The sequence below is a fragment of the Heterocephalus glaber genome, unplaced genomic scaffold, assembly GCF_053883595.1.
Source record: "Heterocephalus glaber isolate CG9 unplaced genomic scaffold, H.glaber_assembly_v1.0 deba00001662, whole genome shotgun sequence".
NCBI classification, from domain to species: Eukaryota; Metazoa; Chordata; class Mammalia; order Rodentia; family Bathyergidae; genus Heterocephalus; species Heterocephalus glaber.
In genome coordinates this window covers 4,743,604-4,763,009 of record NW_028258403.1, presented here as the reverse complement: position 1 = coordinate 4,763,009, position 19,406 = coordinate 4,743,604, and the positions used below count along the sequence as shown (strand labels likewise).

At 50.6% G+C, this 19,406-nt stretch overlaps 1 protein-coding gene across 6 annotated transcripts in view; it reads left to right on the top strand.

The window, feature by feature from the left end:
• Window positions 1-1,038: 1,038 nt before the first annotated feature.
• Zfhx2 (zinc finger homeobox 2) overlaps window positions 1,039-19,406 on the top strand; it is a 28,376-nt gene continuing 10,008 nt past the window's right edge. The window contains exons 1-3 of one of the 6 annotated variants that reach the window (XM_004864155.3): window positions 1,039-1,357; window positions 16,543-18,635; window positions 18,821-19,338. In XM_004864155.3, the coding sequence (XP_004864212.1) occupies window positions 16,592-18,635; window positions 18,821-19,338 (2,562 nt within the window). In that variant the 5' untranslated portion in view covers window positions 1,039-1,357; window positions 16,543-16,591. The other 5 variants (XM_087197000.1, XM_087197001.1, XM_087196999.1 and 2 more) reach the window with 5 other exon arrangements.

The window sequence follows — 19,406 nt, the reverse complement described above, 5'->3', positions numbered from 1 at the left end:
ACTTACTGGCCAGGCGACTTCGGGCTGGTTGTTTGTGCCTTAGTTTCCTCAGTTGAAAAATGGGACCAATGTTATCTGCCTCATGGTTTTTTTGTTGTTGTTGTTGTTTTTGGTACCAGGGATCAAACTTGGGACCTTTCACTTTCGAAGCAGGCGCCTGAACTACTGAGCTAAATCCCCGGCCCTTCATGGGGTTTTGAAGATCACATAATATATGTAAAAGTGCTTGGAACTATCCCTGAACACTCAAAAAATCTTAGAAATTATTGAAATATGTAGTGTTTCTGAGCTGATAAACAGAAGAGCAGGAGCCAGAACCTCCCCTTCCCCTATGGAACTAGGGGACTATGTGACCACTTGGAGAAGACAGAAGCTCTCTGAGATTGCTGTGCAAGAGAAGGTTCTAGTACACAGCTGGAAAGGAGGTGGAATAAATAAGGGAAGAAGGGAGAGAAAAAGAGACAGGCCTCAGACATCTCTGGGAAACTGGTATAAGCCGGAGCTCGTACAGCTGATTTAAAACACACGTATGGTTTCTGTAGACAGGAGGAAGAGGAACAGGAGAGTTTGAAGGGACCTGGCCTCTTTTGCAGGCACCAGATGGGCCTGCACCAGAGTCAAAAAGGCGGCGGAAAAAAAAAAAAAAAAAAAAAGAGGCGGCGGGGTGGCTAGAATCGCAATCCTTGGTTGCCGCCTGGCCTGCCGGTGTTCCAGCGTTGAGGGAGGCCGGCAGGCACAGCGTTTGAGGGCCGAAGGGCGGAAGCGGGTAGACTACAACTCCCGGCATGCACTGCGACGGGCGGGTCGCTGCACCTGCTCAGTGGGGCCGCCCTGGGCGCCTGGGTATTGATTATTCCATTGTGTGGGACGCCTCGGCTCTAGCCAGTGAATGAGGCGGAGGAGTGAGAGCGAGGAGGAGGAGGAGGAGGAGGAGGAGGAGGAGGAGGAGGAGGAGGAGGAGGGCGAGGAGGAGGAGGAGGAGGAGGGCGAGGAGGCGGAGGAGGCGGAGGAGGCGGAGGAGGCGGAGGAGGCGGAGGAGGCGGAGGAGGCAGGGAGCGAGCGAGTGCCTAGGGTGAATCAATGGAAACCCCCTCACGAAGCCGGGAAAACACTTCAGCCGCAGCCAAATAGCATTGATTATTTTCCTTCACTTCCCTCACCGCCGTGAATTTATTTATTTATTTTTTCCATCTCCGTCCCCGACGCCCCGGAGCGAGCGCTGGAGGGAGGGAGGAGGAGGGGGGGAAAAGGAATCAACACATCGGAGAAGTCCCTTCCAAGAGCCGCCCCCTCCCCTCCCCGCCTCGCGCTGCTCGGCGGCCGCGGTTCGACTCCCGTCCCTGCTTCCAGCTGAGGTGTAAGTGCATCGATTTCCGATGCTGCTGGGGTTTTTTTTTTTTTTCTCCTCTCCCTCTCACTCTTCTTCCCTTCCTTGCTCTTTGGAAGCTCGAGACCGAGGGGAGAGGAGGCACTCAGAGACTGCTGCTGGAGGGGACGGAGAGGGACGGGAAGAGGCTGGGGGAGGGGACACGGACGGACGGACAGACCGACAGCCCGAGAGCCTGGGGAGAAGGGGGGCAGGGGTGGGGGGAGAGAGGGCATGCGGGTGAGGATGGGGACAGAGGGGTGACGGGGACGGAAAGGCGGGTCAGCCGACGAACAAACGGACGAAGGGTAGCGAGAGCTTGGACGGACCGCGCCGAGCCGTGCGGGGCTCAGGGTTCCCGGAGGGAAGGGGAGGCCGGGTGAGTGCAAGGACTCGGAGCTGTCAGCCCGGAGCGGCCAGAGTCGCGGTGGCCCCCCGCCGGCTGCGGGATGGGGGAGGAACCGTAGCCGGAGGACTGATGGATGGGCTACCTCGGTGGGGTGCGGGGTGGAGGGGACATGGATACCCTCTTCCTGCCTGAAGTTCAGCTGCCTTTTTTTTTTAAGGTGCGAATAGGTGAGGGGAAGCCCCATTCAAGGTGAAGCGTATTTGTGCAGCTCCTCCCTCACACATTCTCCAGGGCTCGGCTGCCCCACTCTGAGTAGTCCTATCATTTTTAAGCACTGTACCATGCTTCACGCTGTGCCTATAGCCCAGCTGATCCCTGTCCATATGTCCCTGGTTGGTGTTGCCATTCTTCACCATGTCTCCTCACCCCATCCATCTGCAGTTTTGTGTGTTACTGTCACTGCTGTGAACCTTCCCATCCCAGTGATCCTCTCCCCGTATGTCCCTGTCACTGTGTCACGCCTTGGCTGCCTGACTGTTTTGCTGTCTAGGGCTCCATGCCCTTTCCTTCAGGGTCGGTCCAGATATTGCTGGTCTGTCCATGCTACTTCAGAGTTCGCTTATCAGCCATGATTGTGATTGTGGTAGCCACTAGTCAGGGGCCTGAGGAGTCAGGGGACGAAACAGATGTGCCCTCCTCCCAAGAATCGAGTCTTTTCAGCATGACCAAGCCAGCCTCCTCTTCCACCTTCACTAGGGAGGATTTGGAACTTCCATAGCATGGTTGACTGTCCTCTTTGCCATTTGTCTGTCTCTCCCATCAAGACCTCACCTCTGGTCTGTGTCATCTGCCCTTCTGGGAGCTTTCCACCAACCTCTTGCATGCTGCCTAATTTTCCTTCCTCTCTCCACTTTACCATATTGTACTTTTTTCATTTTCCCATTTTATTTCACTCCTTTTTTTCTATTTCTGTATCCTATGATCTTCCTTGCTTGTTCTCCACCTTTGTTCCCATAATCTGCCTTCTTCCTACCTTTTCTCCTTGATCATACCAAGTTCCCCTTATCCCTTATGCTCTTGCCCAGTGTTTTAACCCTAGCAATAGGAGATACCACAGACATGCAGCTGGAGAGGTGGGGATATGGTTTGTGAAGGCACAGAAACAGGCCAAGAAACCAATTTAATGGGCTTCCGGTGGCATATAACTCCGTCATCAATCAGTGCCATTATGTCAGTGAACTGTCAACTTTGATTTTGTAAGGGCACATTCTCTAGGATTCTAAGCTCCACCCTTCGTGTTTGCCCCATCTTTCAGTTCTATCTAGATATCAGTGGCTGTTTTCTTCACTTTTTACTTCATCTTCCTCCTAGGCCTCTGCTATTATTAAAGTTGGATTTAGCATCATTGTTTATGGGCACTTTTTATTATGGTGAGGGTAGCTGCCTTCAAGGGACCAGGCTCCTTCATCCTAAAGAAATGTAGTAAAGGTAGATAAAGGATCTGGCGAGTTTATCTTGGTTTTAAGTCCATCTTTGTTTTTTCTAGACCTCAGAGCTTAGAAGGGTAAAAGGAGAAGGTGGATATGTGCACATGATGGAAGATTTCAAAGCTGAACAGAATTACAGAAGGGAAGGGGAAGACGGGTACAATAAACACATAGGGTAGAGAAATGTATGACTTGAGGGATGTGTAAAGGAAGGGAAGAAAATCTGTGCAGAACAGGGGGAGGGGATGAATGCAAGGGTGATTAATGAAAAACTGAGAGAATGAAATAAATACAAGTTAATATCTCTGTAGAAGGAAAGGAGAGAAATGATAGCATATTCCCAAAGAGGCAGTCAACAAAAAAGCAATATGAAATGAATACAGTGTGGTAAAATGGGGGAAGGGAGGACTTGACGAATGAGGTGGGAAAAGAGTATGGTACAAAGAAGGTAAATGGATAGCAATGGCAGGAATGCTGAAGCAGATCAGAGCCTCACAGAGCTTGGTAGGGGGAAAAGAGGAGAGGATGAGGTATGAAAGGAAACAAATGCTTCTCCTGTGAGGAGGATGCAGCCTGACTGATGTAAAGAGAGCACTGCAGGGGGGTGGATGATTTGATTTTTTGGGGAAAAGGCATAGCAGAAATACTCTACTGGGCCCCCAAAGAAATACTGGGCCCCCAAAAGAGAGATGCCCATGAGAGGGAGAGTAGTGCAGCGATATCCAGTGAAGCCAGAGGAAAGAAAACCTCAAAAACATTCATTCCAGTAGCTTCGTTATCCTTCCCAAAGACCTTTCCATTTCATTCCCAAGCCAGGAGAACACAAGCAAAGAGATAAAAAAGTAGCATTCCCATTTACTTGTAATGACAGGAACTTGAATCTTCCTGGCCCCCTGAGAACCAAGGACCTTACGCCTCTGATGTCATAAATTGCTGCTGTTGCCTTGGCAACCTGACAGGGTTCCTCCCTCTGTGATGTCAGAGGCAGCTGGTGTTACCTTGAGACCCATACCGGAACAACTTGCTGCTTTGCTGGGGAGCTGTATCACATATGGGGCTGGGGCCCAGGCCTGGTCAAATCTATAGGATTCCTAGCCTGATAGCTTCCTTCCCTGGAGCTGTGCTAGCTGAGAAAAACAGTTGTCAAAAGCCACTCTTATTTGTGAGTGCCTAAGGATTGCTAGAGCTTGACAGGCGAAAGAGAAAGGGACCTAGGGAGCAAGAGACATTGGAGTCAGATGGTAGGGCTGAAAGGCAGGCAAAGATGGACGAAAACTGGAAATGGCAGTTACAGAAAGGGAAAGGAGAAGGGCTTTGTGAGCAGGGAAGAGAGCTGTTAAAATGTAAGATGAACCTGGGTTCGGGTTTAGGAACGGAGGCTAAAGCTGGACATGCAGAAGAGAAAGTATCAGAATGATGCTGGAATGTAAACTGATGCCTGGATAGAGAAAGGGAGGGTTCTGAAATGCTAGAGGGCACAGTGCAATTTAGCTGCAGAAGAAAGAAAAAAAAGGTTCCTTTGGTCTGAGAGATGAAGCCTTCTGATGTGAGTCACAGTGATCACCTGAACAGGGCCTGAGTCTGCCTAGTTTCTTTTTTACCCAGGGCCTTCACTGTAGGAACTACATTCCTACACCCCCTTAATTAATTTACTTATTTTTAGGATTTTACTAAGTTGCTAAGGCTGGGCTGGGCTCAAACTTGAGACCCTCCTGCCTTAGCCTCCCAGAGTGCTAGGATTACAGGCACCTGCAGCCATACCCAGCTAGTTTCTAATGGTTTTCCAGCACCAACACAGTGTCTGTTAACACAGAACAGGCTTAATAAATATCTACTAGCAAATGCCAACAGAGTTGAAAAACCAGAAACTGGAAGGAAGTTAAGCTGTGATGTTAGGTCTGAGACAGAGAAAAGAGACTCTGGGTTAGGGGCACACTTTGGGGCAGCCAGGGATGGCTCTCAGGCCTGATCTGGGAAGACTGTACAGAGAGAACAGGAAAAAAACATGAATGAAGTCAGTCCTAGGAGCCCCAGAGGAAGGTGTGGAGGAAGATAGTGAAAAGAGGCGGTTTCCAGGGAAGGCTGAGTTATTGCCAAAGAAAGTAGGCAAATTTGAATGGAAAGTAGTATCCTTACCCCATTCCCAATCATGCAACTATAATTGCATCCACCCACACACACACACACACACACACACACGCACATAGAATAAAAGTTCATAAATAACACCAGATCCATCCTAAACATCTGTCCCACCTATAAACCCAGGTGATGATATGGAAGTCATCCCTAAAGATGTGAGGGATGCTTGACATTGCCCAGGCTAGGCTTGAACCTGCAGTGCTGTTGCCTCATCCTCCAAGAGTGCTGGGAGTGCTGGGACTACGGACTGCAAGCCTGCGCCACCACACCCAGCTCTGACCGCCCATTGTTGAAAGAATCTCGAGGCACCTAGAAGAGGGAGAGATGAGATCCAGAGCTCACCACAACTCTGAGGGCGGTGTCTGCAGAAAGAGAGGGGTCTAAATATACAAGAGCTATAGAGGAGAAAGGTGTACTGACTGGAATCAGAGACAATCCTATACCAGTGACGGCGAACATTTTAGAGCTTTCTGGGATACTGTCTGCTACAGCACACGTGCCGTAGGCTCACCCCCACTGGCCTACCCTGTTCTGCAATAAAGAGTCAAAAGACCCTGAGTGAGTTGAGAAATGTAGGAATGAAGACAGGTGAGAGTGAGCTGAGAGCTCTGGGGAGAGTCTGGCTGGAATAAGAAAGGCCAGTGTGCGGGGGAAGAGGGTGGGGTTAGGGGGCCTGAAGGAAGGACTGAGGTGGCTGTGTGCACTGTCAGCCTCCGCTACAGACTTGGGCAGCTCATATTTTGCAGCAAGCGACAGGCTGTCGACACAGCGGTCCTTTACCTCACCGTTAGAAACTCATTTCATTGATTTTTCCATCTTTCTTCTCAGACTACTCACACTAAGCTCAGACCTCCCACCACCCACTTTCCCAGAGCCCCTTGCCTCTGTAGTGAAAGCCCCAGAGAACTGTCTGTCTGTCCCTCTTCCAGCCCAGGCTGGTGAGGCAGGGGTGAAAAATTTGGAGGTGACTTCCAGTGGGCTGAAATCCTGTGCTGCTGTGGCCATGTTACACCAGTGGTATGGGAATTGCATGTGCCTGGAAGAAGACATCTTTTTCTAATCCCCACCAAGACAGCTGAGCCACAGGAATGGTGTAGGCATAGAGATCTGGGCAATTAGGAGGACATAATTGGCCCAGGGTGTGCAAGAGCCCTCTGCAGAGAGAAGAGGGTGTGTACGCATAGGGTCTGGTCTTCTGTGGCATGTTGAAGTGCAAAGTCAATGGGGCAGGATGGGTGTGGGCCAGAAATCTTTACTTCCTGTGTAGACATTTCCCCAGTCACAGCTAACTGCCCTGGGCTGTTCCCTTTGGGCCTGGGTTTGCGCTAAAGGTCAAGAGTCAATTGCCAGCCATTTGGCTTCTCAGTGAAGGAGGGCAGAGGGTGGGACCAGTGTTAGATTGCATTTCCCTGGAGGAACTGATGGGGTAAATACCACTTCCACTCCCCCACACACATGTGCACATACACACTGTGTTTCATTTGTCTTTATCAGTGACAAAAGCCCAAGACCCCCTGCCTCTGTCTTCCATTCCATTTTCTTGGATCTTGAGTGAAAGTCTCAGTGTTCTGCACCCCTCCCTCCCTCCCTGTACTCAGGGGCTTTGGGCCTGCTGCTTTCTTCACAGTTGTCTCCAAGTGATTGGGATCACTTGATCAGTTTAGACTACAAATGCTTTTTTTCCATCTCTGGCTGCTTCAGACTTCTTGGCCTCCAAAAACCTAGAGATACATCCTGGTCCTTTAAGGAAAGAAGTACACTGAAGGTTAGGAAGAGAGACGAGCATGGAAGGACAAGAAAGGGGTTCACTATAGACTGGGCAGGGAGAAGTGGAGAGAAGAGGAGAGTGTGGCAGAGATGGAGGGAGGAGAGAGCCAGGTGTGGCGGTGCACGTCTGTAAGGCCATCACTGGGGAGGCTGAGACAGGAGGATTGCTGCAAATTTGAGCCCAGCCTGGGCTACATGTAATCCAGTCCAGAATACATAGTAAGACCCTGTCTCAAAAAAAGAGTTGGAGGGAGAGATGTCCACATTTTAAATGAAAAGGGAGAGGGTAGGAGGCTGTGAGGACTAGAATTTAAAGAGAAAGCCAGCCCCCCACACACAGGGAAATCAGGATGGGAGTGGGGCAACGTGCACAGCAGCCCTGCAGAGCCTGGCTGTGGCCTCAGCCTCCATGTCAGTCCTGAGTTCAAGCCATGCTGGCTTTGACCCTTGCGGGAGGAACTGAAGTGGCAAATTAACGATGGTAATGAAGTCACTGCTCCTTGTTTGTCTTTGCTGGTTTCCCCTTGAGATTTGTCCTTTGGCCAGACAGGGCAGTGTGGGGGAGGGGAGGGCAGCGGTGAAGGGCGGGGAGGCGGGTGGAAAAGAGGAAGGAGAATTGGAAATGTGGAGGACAAATCCGCGTGGGCGCTGAGTGAAGGGAAAGGAAGCCAGAAATGGAGAAGAGACAGAAGGGAGACAAGAGAAGAGAAGGGAAAAGGAGAGAGGAGTGCGAAGACGGATAGGGAAAAGAACAATGGGGACCAGGAGAGGGAAACCTGGAGGGAGGAGCAGAGAAAAGGAGGGAGAAGGCGAGGTGGAACCGAGCAATGGCGAGAGGGAGGGAAAGAATGCGGCCAAGGCTGCGAAAGCTGCAGCTGGTGGGACCCATGGGCGGGGCCTCATCTCCATCTCTAATGGCTGTGAAATGAGGTTAGCTCCATTAGAGGCAGCGAGAGTGTAACGAGATCACACTCATTAGGGCCGGGCCATCCCAGTAATTACCACCACCCCAAACACGCCCGTCCCAGCCGGCCACCAAGCACAGACAGCACACAGCAACACACCGCAAGCACGGGCGCCTGCACCGAGGGAAAGCCCAGGGTCCCCTCCGGTGTACCAGGGGCCCGGGGGAGCTCGCCTGGGGCAGGAGCGAGCACCTTAACTACTCCCTAAGAGGTGCCTGAACAGCCTTCAGCTCGCACATCCCCGACGCACAAAGGGCTATAAACACACCTACCCCGACTCGGGAAATAAGGCATCCGGTAGATAATTGTCATTTCCATTTATTGACCACACCAAAAGTGCCAGTCTCAATAATGATCAATCTCAATGGACACAACTCCATGAGGTGCGATTTCCCATTCTCAGGATAAAGAAACTCAGCTGAAGTCATTTACATATTAAGAATAGAACTAGTACCTGATACCAGATCTATCTGATTTTAAAGGCTGTGGGGTTTTCTAATTTGTTTTGTTTTAGTGCTGGAGATTGAATCCAGGGACCTTGCACATACTAAGTAACCCAAGGCTGTGTTTTAAATAATACCAGACTGTCTACCTGATGAAGATTATATAATATGGATACATGTCATGTAGACTTTCAATTTCCAGAGACATTATCACAAACAGGCACACATATCATCATCCAGATAATCTTCACCACCCCAACACTCACAGAATGGCCAGTAGCCCTGCAGGGACTGCAGTGTGAATGGCGCCCCCTAGAGTTGCACAAAGCAGTGATCCTGTTCTGGACCATCTTTGTTTTTTTGTTTTTGTTTGAGAGAGGGTCTTGTGTACTTCAGGCTGGCCTTGAACTCCCAATAGTCCTCCTGCCTCTGCCTACCAGGTGTTGGGATTACAGGAACGTGCCACCACACCCAGTTTAGTGGTCTATCTTCTACTAAAACAAACTCCCAATAGCCATCTAGCACATTCAAGCTCAGAGAAAAAGCATGACTACACATACGCTCAAGGGGACCCACACAAGGACAGGGTAACACACTCAAAGATCTCCTTCAAAATACAGCCAGAGTTCAGAAGCTTACAGGTTAACCCAAGAGTAGAGGTGCTGTGTTTAGGCTGCTGAATTCCACTTTTGCTTCCACTTGGGATTGTACAGTGGATGTGGACCACCACGCATGGCATGGATTTTTGTTTTAATTTTGGAATATGTGCATCCAGATACCTTCAGGAGGGCACCTAATCCTAAATCCTAAACAAAATTCATTTATGTTTATTATATAACATACATATAGCCTAAAGGTAACTATACAATATTTTTAGGCACCTCTGTTTTGTCTATAACTCATCACATGAGGCCAGGTGTGGAATTTACCACTTATAGAATTGGCATGTTGGTGCTCAAAAAGGTCCAGATTTTTGGCTAGGTGTGGTGCCACATGCCTGTAATCCCAACAGTCTGGGAGGCTGAGGAAGGAGGATTGCCACGTTACAGCCAGCCTGGGCAATTTAGTGATTTAGTGGGATCCTCTCTCAAAATTTTTAAAAAAGGCTGGGGATATAGCTCAGTGTAAAGGCCCTGGGTTCAATCCCGAGTACCACACACACACATACACAACAATGTTTTAGATTTGGGGGGAAAAGTTTCATATTTTGGAGCATTCTGGATTTGTTTGTTAGTTTGCAGTGCTAGGAATCAAAGTCAGTGCCTTGCACATGCTAGGCAGGCACACTGTACCACTGAGCTATACCTGTAGCCTGCATTTCAGATTTTGGGTTTCCAGATTAAGTATGCTCAACCTCTAGTAGTACTTGTTGTTATAGTATTTAATTGTACTATTACATCACACAGCTTCATCTCAAGTCAAAGAACCAGAAAGACTTAACAGTCCTTTTACAATGGTACACTTTCAAATAACTGTAGCAGGGCTGCTTGGGATTCCCTCCAGTCAGGGAGACCACCATCTTCTGCAGAGGTCGCCAGTGCCAGGACCAGACAGGATCCTGCATCTGAATTCAAGGGCATGAGGCACTGCCCCTCCAGCCCCAGTGCTCACACAAAAGAAGTGTGCTGAGCGGGCTTCCTGTAGCCAGCTGAGCCTGAGACCTTAGAACAGGAGCCCCTCTTACACCTCTCCAGGGCAGACAGCTCCACACTGCTGTCCTAAGATATCTAACACTCTCTGAGTCATCCAGGGAGGGAGATGCCTGGGCAGGAGGCTCCTCCCTGGACTCCCACCCCTGCCAGCAGCAGCCATTGCAGCACGGCTCAACAGCCATGCTCATGGGGCTCGATGTGGCGCCAGCCCACGGTTGCCCTCCCTCCTGTCTACTCCTCACCTACCCCCATCTTCCTTTGAGGCTCCCCTTTTCCCCTCACACCTGGCCCAACTTCCTCATGCCCACTGTAGGCATCTTGCAAGGTTTTAGACCCCTCTTCTTGCTGCCTCTGCTCTCGCTAGCTTACCTGCACAATCTAGTGCTGGAGCTGGAGGCCTGGGAGTGCCCCTGTGTTTTTATGCGTACATCAAGATCCAGTTTCAAAAAAAAAAAAAGATCCAGTTTCATCCCCTTCCTTACTTCCCGGTCTTTGCTTCTCCCTCTCTCTGCCTTAACTGCCCCTTTCTTTACCCTCTGTGACATTTCTTCTGTTTGTCTGTTATTATTTCCTACGATATTCATTTTCTCTCTCTTTTGGACAAAACTTATCTTTTCCGAAGTAAGCATTCCCTGAATATTTATAAGGGATGGAGGAAAGAGATGCAGAAGAGATAGGTAGAATTGAAATGGAGAAATAGGATTACTGCTTTTTCACTTTTCTTTTAAATACAAAAGGTAAAATATGAGGGTGGGTGTGGTGGCACAAGCCTGTATTCCCAGCACTCAGGCTGAGGCAGGAGGTTCACCAGTTCAAGACCACACTGGGCTATATAGTAAGTTCAAGGGGAGCTGAAATACTAGCAAGTTCAAGCCCAACCTGTGCTACATAGTGAGACCCTGTCTCTAAATAAAAAATAAATAAATAAATAAATAAATAAATAAATGTTAAAGAAAAGATTGAGGCCGGGGATTTAGCTCAGTGGTTCCACCGCCTGCCTCACAAGCGCAAGGTCCTGAGTTCAATCCCCAGTACCAAAAAAAAAAAAAAACAAAGAAAGAAAACAAGATTTAGAAAGAAAATGATAGTTTTAAATGCAGGGGGAGGCCATAATATTTTTTTTTGAGACAAGGGCTCACTCTGTAGTTCATGCTAACCTTGAACTCACTATGTAGCCCAGACTGGGCTTAAACTCTTGGTGATCCTCCTACCTACACCTCCCCAGTGCTGGGATTAGAGGTGTGTACCATATGCCCAGCTGAGGCCATAATTTTTTTGGTATGGATATAACATTTTATTTAATGAGGCCATAATTTTGATCCAGGTGTTAGCTTCTGCTGTACTCAGTCCATATGGAAATCTAGGCAAAACTTCCACTCTGCCCTGGGATAATGAGTGTTTCTAGGCCCAGCAGTGAAGAAGGCTAGGTAAGAAGTCAACTGTACTGTTGGGAAGACTATATTTAAATTCTGTCCGCCTGTGTTACTCTTATTTGAAAAGGGCAGAAATCTGGCCAGGCATGGTGGCTCATGCCTGTAATTTTAGTGCTGGGGAGGCTGAGGCAGGAGGATCACTAGGAGGATCACTATGAGTTCAAGCTTAGTCTGGTCTACATAGTGAGTTCAAGGCCAGCCTGAAGTATATAGCAAGACCCTATCTCAAAAAAAATAAAAGGAAAAGGGCAGAGATCAGAGGATGAGCCCATCAAGAAAGGGCAAAGCAAAAGGTGGCAGCCTCTGTGCATCCATCTTGTTGTGGTCCAGGGGAGGAGACAAGGAAAAGAATTTATCTCACTGACACCCAACATAGGCACTTTTCACACCTTTCCTACTCTGGTCTTTAAAACTGGAGGGCAGTATCATTATTCCCATTTCCCCAGATAAGGAAGCTGCGGTTTTGGGGGGTTTGTTTCTTTTGTTTTGTTTTGTTTTTTTTCTTTTTGGTACCAGGGATCGAACTAGGGACCTTGTGCTTGCAAGGCAGGCGCCGGAACCACTGAGCTAAATCCCCGGCCCCGAAGCTGCGTTTTCATCAGTACCTTTCCAAGGGATGGCAGAGCCAGGACAGAACCTGGGTCTGCATGGATCCAAAGTCCATGTTCTACTACTGTAAGAAATAAAGCTCAGTTGCTGAGCAAGGTGGCAGATCCCAGGTGCTCTGGAGGCTGAATCCAGAGGATCAGAGGAAGTTAGAGTCCAGCCTGGACAATTTAGCAAAATTCTGTCTTAGGGTAAAATAAAAAGGGCTGGGAGCTGGGCATGGTGATGCATGCCTATAAATCCCAGCACTCTGGGAGGCTGAGGCAGGAGTACTGCCACGAGTTCGAGGCCAGTCTGGGCTATATAGTGAGGTCAAGGCCAGCATGAACTAGTTAGGCCCTGTCTCAATAAAAAAAAAGTAAGCTTTTTCCCTGTAGTTGGGTTTGGAGAAAAGGAGAGAGGCAGGTTTTGCTTTACAATTTTTTGGAAGGGAATTGGGGAGGAGAAAACCAGACTGTCCAGCATCTGGTCAGCCCTCTTCTTGATGTTCCCTTGGTGACCACTGGGGAGCAGTAGTGTCTCTTCCTATCCTGGCTGGTCAGAGGTAGGAGGGGGTTGTACCAAGGGGAGCGTGGTCTTGTCGGTGCTCCTGAGGAAGCAGCCCCCGCACCCAGCTTTATCTGGGTTCTGCAGCCAACCCAAGCCCCACCTTGACTCCTCTCTGGGAAGGGCACATGCTCTCCACTCATTTTTTGGTCTTTCCTTTGCCCTTGCCCCCTGGGCTCCAGTAATTCTCCCTTTAAATGTCATCTAGTGTCCTCTGTCTTGCTGGGTCTCAGAGCCCACCTGTTCCGCTTTCCCTCTGCTCCTGCAACTTCACATCCAGGCCCTTTTGTTTCTCTCATAAGACACCTCTCTCTCACTCTCTTGGTCCTAGTGTATATGTTGTTGCCTCCTGGATCGCTCCCTGGTATCTTCCTTTTTTTAAGTACCATATCTCTGCTCACCTCTGTAGTTCAGTCACTGCGACTCTGTATTTTGTTTGCTTGTTTGTGAGGCAGTAACTCCTGCTGGGCTTGACGGTAGCACTTCTATCCTTGCCTTCTCCTCCAAAGGAATAACCAGAGATCTGGGTGCCAAGGAAGGAAGAAGGCAATTTGAAAAAAAGAAAAATAACCTGTCTCTGCAGAGTTCCCCCTCCTGTCCTCTTCACCCTTGTGAGGGAATGAAGCATTAGGGAGGGAGAACAGAATGAAGGGGTAGCTGGGGAGTTCTGGAGACCAAGAGCCATTTTGGAGCTGGCAGATTCACCTCGGGATGACTACGCCCTCGGAACTCTCCGCCTCCCATGGCTCCAGGCTTCCCTCCTCCCATCCCCCTCAGTGGCAGCAGCCTTGTAATTTAAAGCTCTCTCTGTCGCCTCTAATGTGATCCTCTCGTTTTATTGACTCTCTCTGCTGTCTGTGGCACCCCTTCACATCAATCTCCACTCTAATCACACTGCCGCCACTGCCTACTGGCTCCCCAGCCCCTCTCCTCCACAGAGGCCCCCAGCCCTGGCCTCTACCCAGGTCCTTCGGACAGTCCCTGGTTCCAGGGACCCGCCCTCTGTCCTCTTCCTCCTTTCCTTAAGAGGCAGGGATGGCAGGGTCTTCTCCCTTTACTCACACCTGAGATGTGCCCCAAGGGAGGAAGATGCCCTTGAAGAAAGCAGGACCTAAAGAGAGCCGTGGCAGTAGGTCTGAGGGTGAACAAGTTTGTTGGCTCATGGATGGGGGAATACTTTTAGGCCTGTTTCTGTGTCATCTCCAGTTCAAAGTGGGAAAGGTAAAGAAAGGGACGTGGGGATTCAAGGAGGAAAGGAAGAAAAGATGGAAGGGGGAAATGGAAGGAGGGAAAAAAGTAATTGCTGCAGCAAAAGATTAGTAATAAATGGCGGGTGATGGGAGAAGCACTGAGAAGAAAGGGGGAGGGTGAATTTGTGGCAGTGAGGTGTTGGGGGAGACGCACTGAGGCAGAGATAAATTTGCAATTGAAATTCTTTCCTGAAGCAGAGGAGGGGTAAGTTGGGAGAGGGGGAAGAGATTTGCAATTTTAAACAGCTGCCAACCTACCCTGCGCCCATCAGGGTCTCTCACAAGCTGGCCAAAAGCTCCTTTGGTTTCTATCAGCTGTTTCTTCCAGTCCTGGAACTAAACTCTTTGGAGAGAGCATCTGGGAGTTACTGCACAGTCTACCTAGGTCTCCCCTGAACTGTGAGGTAGAGTTCAGTTAGGAACCAGGAAGAAGCTGGTGACAGCAGCCAGGCCCACTGAGAGAGAGCACGCACTATGCTCAGCCTTCAGTAGCAAGGGTCCCCGCTCTTGCACCAGGTAAGGTGGTGGAAGGCAGTGGGATCCAACCTCAGGAAGGACAGGGGCAATCTAAGACACTCACAAATCACTGCACCTATCCCCTCCCACCACCAAGGATCCCTAGGAAGAATACCTATCTCCTACAACTTTAGGGTCCCTGATTTCCTTTTTCCAGGAAGCTACTTCCCTCAGTCCAGTTTCTTCACTTACCTTTTGGTTTTCAGACTCCCTGCCTGTCCCTCCCACCCACCCTCTCCTGGGTCCTGATTTGCATTTTCATTAGCATGGTAATCCAGCCCCTCTCAGAGCTCCTTAAAAGCTGTGACTTCATGCCTGGCTAGACCCCCTCCTGGAGAAGGGATGGAGGACAGAGGTCTGCCGGCTGGATGAGGCCATACCAAGGACCCATTCTAAATCTAGGAATTTGGAGGTGAGGTTAAAGGTGGCCAGAGGGCTGGGGATTTAGCTCAGTGGTTCTGCTGCCTGCTTCAAAAGGGCAAGGTCCCGAGTTCAATCCCTGGTACCAAAAAAAAAAAAGTGCCAAAGTTAGATCTGCTCAGATACACAAGGAGAAAGGATGGAGGCAAGTACTTGGGACGCTGGGAGAAGTAATGGGTGGAGGCCTGGGGAACTGGTGAGTTTGAGAGATGGTAGTGGCAAAAAGTTTCGGAGAAGCAAAGGAGCCGTGGCGAGCCTACTCAGATGGGAGGCAGCCCAGGGCTCCCAATTTCTCCTTTGGAGGCTTATTTGTGCTATTATTGTTTTGGTACCGGGGATTGAACTCGGGTCCTTGTGCTTGCACAACAGGCAGCGAAACCACTGAGCTAAATCCCTGGCCCAATTGGTGCTCTTATTGTGTCTGGCCAGTCCTTTTCTGGTTTCACCACTTTGGAGCCTAACGAACACCAGCGGCTCTCTTAGCCTGTTTCTTTGCTGCCTCATCTGTAAAATAAGGTTGCTATGAGATTAAATGAGATCACTGATAAACCCTTACCATGGGGCCAGGACCTTGATGTATGTGCTTCAATAGCTATGAATAATATGACTTTTTTCTTTTTATCTCTTTGGGAAGGAGGGAGGCAACATAAAAGCTGTTGTCTTTGAACTGGCAGGGAAACTCCTATTACATGTGTTCGTGACCAGAGATGGATCTGGAAGCATGCAGGGGAAGTTAGCTGTGGCCTATCTCTGGCAAGAAGACCTTGACTTGCACAGCTTACCTCTTCAGGGCTTGGAAAATCTGAGGTTATCTCCCAGAGTTCATTCCGTCAAGACTCTTACTGATTGTGGCAGGCATCATCCTCTATGCTGATGACAGTTCTTGCTTTCACAGAACTTACCTTCTAGGAGGAAGAAATAAGTAAACCAGGAAATATCTGGTGGTGAGAAATCTCTGAAGAAAGTAACTGGGGGCTTTGAAATTGGCTGTAAAATAGTACATGAAATTCGGAGACCTTGGTGAGGACACGAATGAAACAAGACTGGTCATAAATTGATTTTTTTTTAACTGGATAATGGGTAAAAAAGATTTCCTTATGTTATTTGGTGCAGTTTTATAAATGGCATTTTTCATAATTGAGAATTAAGTAAAAGATCTTTCTTGCTGCTGGGTGGAAGGAGACTGACCTGGAGGGGCAGCAGTAGGGATGGGAGGTCCATGTAGGTAGTTAGGACAGAAGTAATGGCTTGGGCCAGAATGGTGCTTGTGGGGAAGATGGTAAGTGCAGGCTTTGATGTGGTGTAGAGGTTGCTGTGGGAGAGCAAAAGAAAAATTTTGGACTTTTAGCCTAAGCAACTGGATAAATGATATCAACTTTTGATATAAGCAGTTAATATCAAAAGGAGCAAGTTCAGGGAGAAACAATGGATGTGTTAATTTTTGAAGCTTAGTGAACACTAAGTGAAGTTTCAGGTTGGGAAGTGGGTATCTAAGTCTGATGATGCTCAGGGAAGAAACTGGGGCTGGAGTATCCAGAGATTCAGCTTGACTGGTATCCCTGTGGCCTCACAGTACTGCTCTTTCCATGTTCCCCTGCAGGGTACTGGCTGTCACGCTGAAATGAACCTCCAGCACTCCTCCGTCTACCATGGCCACCCTTAACTCAGCCTCTGCCGCTGGCACCACCCCTTCCCCTGGGCACAATGCCCCGTCCCCGCCTCCGGACACCTCCTCCTCCAACTCCCCCTCTAACCCTGTCACCAAAGATGCCCCTGCTGCCCCCTCCACCTCTGAGAGCATGAGGCCCTCAGAGCTAGGGGGACAGCCTCTGGAGTCGGGCTGTGGTCTCATCCCACCAAAGGAGATTGGGGAGCCCCAAGAAGAGCCTGGCTGTGGTGGCTTCACACCAAAGGACCTGAGGATAGAAAAGGACAAGGAGCAGGAGGAAGAAGAAGAAGGGTTCCCTCCCATGGACATAAGCAACCACTTATTCTTTTCATCTGGCAGTGAGGCCTACCTAGTGGCCAAGTTGTCCTTGCCAGGCAGCAATGAACTCCTATTACCAAAGGGCTTCCCCTGGGGTGAGGCAGGCATCAAGGAAGAGCCCAGCCTGCCCCTCCTTGCCCACCCAACCCCCACACACCTCACTGCCCTTCACATCCAACATGGCTTTGACCCAATCCAAGGCTTTAGCTCTTCTGACCAAATTCTGTCCCATGATACCTCAGCGCCATCTCCGGCTGCCTGTGAGGGAAGGGATGGAGCCTTCTGGAGCTACCAGCTGGCTCCAAACCCACCCAGAGATCCCAAAGATGGTCCCACGGGGAGCAGTGGGGGAGATCACAGGGCACTCTTCTGGTTCTGCCTTCAGTGCCGTCTGGGTTTTAGCAGGCCCCAGGCCTTTATGGGGCACACACAGTCTCATGGGGTGAAGCTAACCCCTGCCCAATACCAGGGCCTGTTGGGCAGCCCAGCTGTGCTCCAGGAGGGAGATGAGGGCTGCCCAGCTGTTATAAGCTTTCTGGAACCAAAATCCCTTGCTTGTCCCCCTCTTGAAACACCCCTTGACAACAGCAGCACAGTGAACATAGAGGCGAGGGCAGCCCAGACTGAGGATGGCCCTCCCGAGGCAGAAGTCCGGGCCCTTGTCCTCCCCGCTGAAGAAGTCATGGCCCTCAGCCCACCCTCCCCACCCACAACTCCAGCCACCTGGGACCCCAGCCCAACCCAAGCCAAAGAATTGCCAGTAGCAGCAGGCGAGGCAGGGCCAGATTGGTTCCCCGGGGGGCAGGAGGATGGAGGGCTCTGTCCCCCACTCAACCAAAGCTCACCCACCTCCAAGGAGGGGGGCACTCTCCCCCCTCCAGGGGGCTCCCCTGAAGACCCCAACGACCCACCCCAACCCTACCGCCTGACTGACGACTACTCTCCAGCTCCTGCAGCCTTCCAGGGCCTCAGCCTGTCCAGCCACATGTCCCTGTTACACTCCCGAAATTCTTGCAAGACACTCAAGTGTCCCAAGTGCAACTGGCACTACAAGTACCAGCAGACTCTGGATGTGCACATGCGGGAGAAGCACCCAGAGAGCAACAGCCACTGCAGCTACTGCAGTGCTGGGGGTGCACACCCCCGCCTCGCTCGAGGAGAAAGCTACAACTGCGGCTATAAGCCCTACCGCTGTGATGTCTGCAACTACTCCACTACCACCAAAGGCAACCTCAGCATCCACATGCAATCTGACAAGCACCTGGCCAACCTGCAAGGCTTCCAGGCAGGGTCTGGGGGACAAGGAAGTCCCCCAGAAGCATCACTCCCATCCTGTGCAGGAGACAAAGAACCCAAGACCAAATCATCCTGGCAGTGCAAGGTGTGCAGCTATGAGACAAATATCTCCCGCAACCTGCGCATCCACATGACCTCTGAGAAGCACATGCAGAACGTCCTAATGCTGCACCAGGGGCTGCCACTGGGCCTGCCCCCTGGTCTGGTGGGGCCAGGACCTCCTCCCCCACCAGGGGCAGCCCCCACCAATCCCCCTGAACTCTTCCAGTACTTTGGGCCCCAGGCCCTAGGGCAGCCTCAGACTCCCATGCCTGGCCCAGGGCTGAGGTCAGACAAGCCCCTGGAAGCCCAGCTGCTTCTCAACGGTTTCCACCACCTTGGAGCACCTACCCGCAAGTTTCCCACACCTGGTAAGCTCCCTGAACTCTGTCCCCGTCCAGGATAAAGTCTATCCCCTGCTTTCTCCCAAAGGCCAGTTCTCAGCTTAGGTAACCCTTACTTCCCCTGAGTACCATCTGACTTATTAACCCTCCTCTCCACGTAATTGACCCTGCCCCATCTCCTTCTTAGGCACTAATCTGGCTCTGTCCCCTAGCCCCTGGCAGCCTCTCCCCTGAAGCCCACCTGCCTCCAAGTCAGCTCCTGGGCTCCTCATCCGATGGCTTGTCCACCTCACCACCCCCAGATGACAGCCCATCCCTGAAGGTGTTCCGCTGCCTGGTGTGCCAGGCCTTCAGCACAGACAGCCTGGAGTTGCTGCTGTACCACTGCAGTGTTGGCCGCAGCCTCCCAGAAGCTGAATGGAAGGAGGTGGCAGGTGACACCCACCGCTGCAAGCTCTGCTGCTATGGCACCCAGCTCAAAGCCAATTTCCAACTCCACCTCAAGACTGACAAACATGCACAAAAGTACCAACTAGCAGCCCACTTGCGGGAGGGGGGCGGGGCCATGGGCTCCCCCTCCCCAGTGCCTCTGGGAGATGGGACCCCTTATGGATCTATTTCCCCCCTGCATCTGCGCTGCAACATCTGTGACTTTGAGTCCAACAGCAAGGAGAAGATGCAGCTGCATGCCCGGGGCTCGGCCCATGAAGAAAACAGCCAGATCTATAAGGTGAGCCTGGGACAGGAAAGAGGAAAAGAGAAAGGAGATGGTGAAAGGAGGAGCTGCAGAGTAGGGAA